General features: G+C 44.5%; 1 protein-coding gene across 1 annotated transcript; it reads right to left on the bottom strand.

The window, feature by feature from the left end:
* Positions 1-224: 224 nt before the first annotated feature.
* On the bottom strand, positions 225-6,206 carry si:ch211-244c8.4 (mucin-2). The gene has a single exon (XM_061898449.1). It carries the CDS (start codon positions 6,034-6,036, stop codon positions 3,058-3,060), a length of 2,979 nt encoding a protein of 992 aa, XP_061754433.1. The 5' UTR covers positions 6,037-6,206; the 3' UTR covers positions 225-3,057.
* Positions 6,207-6,304: the final 98 nt, after the last annotated feature.

The raw sequence follows: 6,304 nt of genomic DNA, 5'->3' as shown, positions 1-6,304 counted from the left end.
TTGTATTATTTCTGTAGGCATAAATTGGTGTTAAGTAATATTTTGAGGATTAACTAATAATATTCCCATGAAAATTGGGAATAATAAACATTAAATTTTTGTCAGTGAACCCCATAAGATGTGAATAACATGATAGCGTTAAGCAGCTCAGGCATAAATGCAATGTGCCTAAGGGATGCATGCATCCATGTAAATTTGCTACCCTGACGTAACGTGTGTACCGTAATTGCTCCAGGCAAAACAATAATGATCATTATCCAGTCATTTACCCCAGATACAAACATACAATTAGATCAAATGTATCCGCCAAATGACATTAAAACATGTGTTCGATTCACACTTTGTGTCTTTTTAGTGCTTGGGTAAAGCACTAATTTTTAGAAACTCCTCCCACTGTTGCTCACACACTTCTATTGGTTGACCTAGTGGGGTTGGCATAGAAACACAGAATGAAGCATGCTAAATTAGGATCTAAAGAGGCACATCGCTCTCCAGAGGCAGATTCAGACACAAACACATCCACGAGATGTACCAGGCTGTCCCAGTGCATTATGGTAGTTGAAATTGCTGCATCACGCTGGGAACACACACAAACACTTTATTGACTAAGAAAGCTTATGCATGGCCAACTCTTCAGTGTGTTCTGTTGCCATAAAGTTCTCTGTAGTAATAACTTTGTAAGTGTTGATTAGTTATCATGTGATATGGACAAAAGGCTCTATTCAGTGGACCTTCTCAAATGGGTTTCCTATTCCAAACCGCAGAAAGGATCATGGCCCAAGTGAATATTGTAATAATGATTGCTTTCAAAACAGCCATTATTTTTACATGCTCTTTAAGCTCATATTTAATATTGCAATACAGACAAACTTGCGTTGCACATTACTGATCTGTACAGTGCCCCATAGCTTCATGAAAAGAAAAAAGAAAAAAGAAAAAAGAAAAAGAAAAAAACGCCTAAATTCTTCACGAAAAAACATGTCTGTTACGTTACAAGACATCTACAGTGTGTAAAACACATTCTACTGAACTGGTGCTCACAAAAGGGTAAACATTTGTCAAAACATGCTCTACTGCAACCACGTTTGGGTGTTGAGTCGAATTGCAACCCGATCTAGTACACACCTCAAGGCAGGGGTATTCAATTTGTGGCCCTGGGGCCAAACCTGACACCATATCGGCCCCTGAGTTCATTTCAAAACTAGGGAGACAAACATTTTTGCAGCAAATTCCGGAAAAAAATGGGAGCGCTCCTGTTGTAAAGAGGAATATGGAACAATGTAAACACATTGGCAGATACTTGCATTGACATTTTAACCTTGCTAGCAAACTTGGGATTTACATAACTGAGGCGTTCCTCAAGGCACCCCTATAAGTTTTCTCCATTTTGGCAGGTACAATTTTTCTTTAGTAATGTGATTTATGCAACTAAGGTGTTGCTGTAGCTTGTTCTTCAAATGCAGTTAGTAGTCATTTGTTAAGCTTCTTTTGTTGTATTAGTGTTCCTCAAGGTTCCATTTTTTGTCCTCTCTTTTTCATTATTTGGGTGACCCAACTGGAAGCCTGTGAGCTCAGCTAAAAAAAACTTGAGACTAACATTTTTGCAGCAGATTCTTAAAAACACTAGTAGGTCCTTAAAAACAGCAGAGCGCTCCTGTAACTGTAACAAAATTAATAGACCAAAATTAAACGTCTACTATAGAGGACGCTGGTTCTCACGAATATACACAATAAGACTAATAGCGAATGGAGGAATCTGGCCCACTGGTCCTTAGCTTTCTGAACATGTGGCCCCCAAACAATTTCATTTAATATCCCTGCCTTAAACGGGACTGGCAAGCACATGTCATTAAAATTTGAGAAAGTTTGGATGAAAAACATGGCTGCCATTAAGCAAAGTATCTTGGACAAAATTGCTGCTCATAAGTCATTGACTAATGATTAGAAACCTATGATGGTATCTGTAATAAACTGTAGATTTCCTTCCAAAACATTGGGAGCACAAATCATAGGTAACACCAAAAATAAAAATAAAATTACAATGGATTTTATTTTATTAAAATCCATCACCAATGTAATCCTAATTGCATTACTTTGAGTGAGATGCAGTACACGCCTGAAATGGCAATGACTCTAATTTGCACACTCCTTTCGTGTTAAGCTACGTATGATAATTGTGCTCCCTCTTAGCCGATTGGCCAGGTTGCAGTTGACATGAACGTGCCTTCTATTCAGGTCAGTGAGCTTGCAGTGTGAGGAGGTCACAGTGAAACCATGCTGACATTTGAACAGTGAAAATATTCCTTCGATCTCAATGACAGCATTATGTCATTCTTCCATATTAATTTAGCTGAAGGAATAATCCGACTTCATAATAAATCCTGCTTTACATTTGCATTAAAATGAATTGTCCACTTTCTAAGCACTCATATTTTATTGGTTAAATAGGAAACTACATAGTTAAGACTGTGCACACAGATCATCTGAGTATAAGCGGGATCAGGTTATGTGTCCATGCACAAGCCAGAGGCCTCATCTCTGCATCCTTTCAAATGTCCACTGAGCCATTCATAATGGCAGCTGACTGAATCACTTCCATGCCCTCTTCAAAGTCTCTCCCTTTGTGATCTAGCCATGTTACATAGGAGCAGGAAAACACATAAGGGCGGATGTACTTTGGGACCAGCGCAAAAACGAACGAAATGGCACATTTTCTGCTACATACATCAGAGATAGGTTGTGGAATGTATAGTTTTCGAGCTGCTCTGGATACCAACATAGGGGTGCTCCTAGAAAGAAGGAAGGGTTTGACGTTCTCTACAAAAAGCATGTTTAACAAAAGTTAAAATACCGTAGAAAAGACTGAATTATAGTCTGTAGGAAAAGCACCCAACCTGTTCCATTTCCTGCTCCACAATGTTCCTGAGTGCCAGTCAGGCTTGTGCAGATGTTTGTGCTCAAGTGCTGGCGTCTTTCCTTCGTGAAACCAGTAGATGAAAAACCGACACACAGTTGTGAAGTTAAAGGGGAGTGAGGGAAATGTCCAAAGGATTATTTTTATTTTCTTGTACCACCAGCAGATGGAGGTTTATTCCCAACCCTGCGCACTGGCACCTTGGACACAGGTATCTTGGTGCGAGGTGATTCTCTAGCTTGCGGGATTTGTGAGGCGCCGTGCTTGATGGGGATCCTGGAGTCACGCGGTAAACTGATGGGTTGTTTGGACTGGTGAGGCAGCTGACTCTGCTCCTGGCTGTGTTTAGTGGTTTGCACATGGACCTCAACACTGACACCTTTGTCTCTGCTCCCTGTATCGTGGTAGCCCAAGATAGGCCTGTTCTCTTCGAACACAGGAGTAGGTGGGTCCCTGCTTGATTCATCCTCAGCATGGTGGCTGTCTCGCACTGTTTGCTTTCCTGTTCGGGCTCCACCAACTACAGGGATTTTGCTTACTGCCCTTACTTGTGTCCGCCTTTCTTTGGAGAGGTCCATGCGTGACCCATTAAGCTGCTCTTCCACTTTGGCACTTTGTGCATCTGTGCTACCCGGACTTGACAACTGCCCGTTTGTCGGCGCCTCGCTTGCCATCATCTTGTTAGATGGTGCAGCTTCACTTGGCAAAGGCACAGGGGAAGTCGGAAGGGAGGTGACAGGGGAAGGGGAGGATTTGGTTGGAGAAATTGTGATCTGAGCGGAAACAGGATGGCTTTTTGGATCATGGTTCAGGGCAGAAGAGCTATCTGAAAATGTAACTGGAACATTGGTCAAGGTAAGAGGGCATTTTAAAACTATACCTGGAACATGGGCCGGGGTAGGAGAAATTTTTGACACTGAAACAGGAGCAAGGACCGGGGTAGGGGGGCCTTTTGATAGTGTAACTGGAACATGAGCCAGAGCAGGAGGACCTTCTGAGAGTAGGGCAGGAGGGCTTTTGGACACTGGAACAGGAATATTAACCGGGGCAGGAGGGCATTTTGACACTGGATCCGGAGCAAGGACCAGGGTAGGAGGGCCTTTTGATAGTGTAACTGGAACATGAGCCAGAGCAGGAGGACCTTCTGAGAGTAGGGCAGGAGGGCTTTTGGACACTGGAACAGGAATATTAGCCGGGGCAGGAGAGCATTTTGACACTGGATCCGGAGCAAGGACCAGGGTAGGAGGGCCTTTTGATAATGAAACTGGCACATGAGCCGCAGCAGAAGGACATTTAGACAGTGTAACTGGAACATTATCCATGGAAGGAGGGCTTTTTGACACTGGAACAGGAATATGAGCTAGGGCAGGAGGGCCTTTTGACAGTGAAATTGTAAAATTATCAAGGGCATGTGGGCTTTTTGACACTGCAACTGGAACATGGGCCGAGGCAGGGGCGTCAATTGAGGATGGCACACCAACTGAAGGAGAGCCAGACACTGGTATATATGCAGAAGCAGGAGGGTCTTTTGATACAGTCACAGGTAAAGAAGGAGTTTTGGATAGGGAGACTGGACTCAGCCCTTTTGCATGACTAGTGGTGTCTAAAGACGTAAGAGACTGTTTAGCCCTGGGTGGGCTAGATTCAGGTTGGGCACAATCTAGAGGGATAGAGTTCCTATTAAGGATCCCCGACTGTGCAGGTATAGAAATGCTTGGCACAGATGGCATAACTGTTGTTATGGTGGAAATGAAAGGAGGTTTGGTATTTGAAGCGGATTCATCCTTTGCAAGTGCATTTTGAAGTTTGGTGTAGTTGGAAGTTTGCAAGTTAAAATCATTAGCAAGTTGGTTAAAGGTGAAAGGGGAGGCTGGATGTGGGGTTGCAGGTTTGACAATTGTGAAAAGAGGGGGGGTAGCTTCAGGGATAGGCTTACTTACTGAGGTGAGAGTTGAACGTGGATGTGTTGCAGTGTCTAATGAAGCCAGTTGGCCATCAGTTGAGTTAAGACTTGTCTTGTTCACAGAGGCCTGGTTCTTGAAAGTGGTTGTAGTAGCAGTCATTGTGACTGAAGGGGTAAAAACTTTTGGAGGAGATGTTGATGTCATAAGAGTAAATGAAGGTTTAATGTTAGCAGATTTAATTGTAATTCCAATAGAAGGTTGCTCAAAGGTTAGAGCAGAGTATGAGCTTGGTTTGAGCGACTGGGTGGTAAATGTGGAGGGTTTGGAAAAAGTGCTCATGATTGGAGGGGTGGCTACAGGCGAAGAAGTACAGGTTGTTGGAGTGGCGGAAGTTAGTCTAGAGAGGTGAGAAGTGGTCGATGCCGACACCTCAGGTGCTTCCGAACTTGTGGCACATTTGACTTTTCCCCATTCTGCCTCCACACCGGCCATGATGTCTCCTCCGGAAATGGACTCAAAGGTGAGGAGAGAGGAAATGTCCTCCAACAAGGAACCCAGGCTACTTTCAGGTGCCACCTTTCCGTCCTTCATATCACCTGCTGCTGTCGGAGAGCTCTGAGTAGCCTCATTGCTCACTTTCTCAGGGCTCTCAAGGGAACGAGGGTGAGATTTAGGGGTGAGACTGAGGTCCTCTTTGATAATTTCCACACTGTTAGATCGGGATGACATTAGCAGTGGGCTTAGGGGAGCGTCCACTTTGTCCTCCTTGTCTTTCGAGCGGAACTTCACGCTGTCAAAAAGACTCTTCAGCCCTTGCCGTTGTGGACGCACTGGCTGGGAAATTGTGTGGACCTTGCGGTCTCCGCCTCCTCTCCGAGCCCCTTTCAGTCTAGAGAAAAAACTGAGGGACTTGGCCGAGCTGGTTGAAGAGATGGAGTTGCGGGCAGCAGCCATCTCATCTGTCAGTTCCTCCTCTGTATACTCGCTGTCTCCTTGACTCACCCCCTGCGCCTTCTCCTTGTCTGCTTCCGACTCAGAATCAGGTGAAGCACCTTCTGGTAATCCATCGTGGGTCTGGCTCCTGATAACAGGTGATTTGTTGTTTTTCATAGAAAAGATGCTACCAGGCTTGCGTTTTCCAAACAGCTTGAATCCTTTGCGAATTTTCCCACTTGATTCACAAGGCGCGGGGTCCATATTGTCCGTCTGTACATCCATCTTCTTTGCGTCCCCCCCCCTTTCTTGCTGCGGTTATTATTCCCTCGTTACAGTATGGAGCATTTATGTGAGAGCGTATTTTTGTCTCCCTCGGAAAAACGTCTTTACCTCTGTTGCTCTCGCCGCATTTCTTGTTTTCTCGTCTGCCTGCGTCCCTTCCCTCTGTCTATCTCCAATGCTTTCTCCTCTATTTCTCTCCCCAAAGCCCCTCCCCTTTGACTCTTTTTTTTTTGCCTGGCTCCTCTCCCTGGTTACCATGGCAACTGAG

This window comes from Nerophis ophidion, linkage group LG04 (genome assembly GCF_033978795.1).
Source record: "Nerophis ophidion isolate RoL-2023_Sa linkage group LG04, RoL_Noph_v1.0, whole genome shotgun sequence".
Taxonomy (NCBI): domain Eukaryota; kingdom Metazoa; phylum Chordata; class Actinopteri; order Syngnathiformes; family Syngnathidae; genus Nerophis; species Nerophis ophidion.
Note: the sequence above shows the minus strand (reverse complement) of the source record. Positions and strands in the feature narration are given on the sequence as shown.

Bases quoted from the DNA above. Each gene is read 5' to 3' on its own strand.
- si:ch211-244c8.4 (XM_061898449.1), bottom strand. From the start codon at position 6,036: ATGGATGTACAGACGGACAATATGGACCCCGCGCCTTGTGAATCAAGT.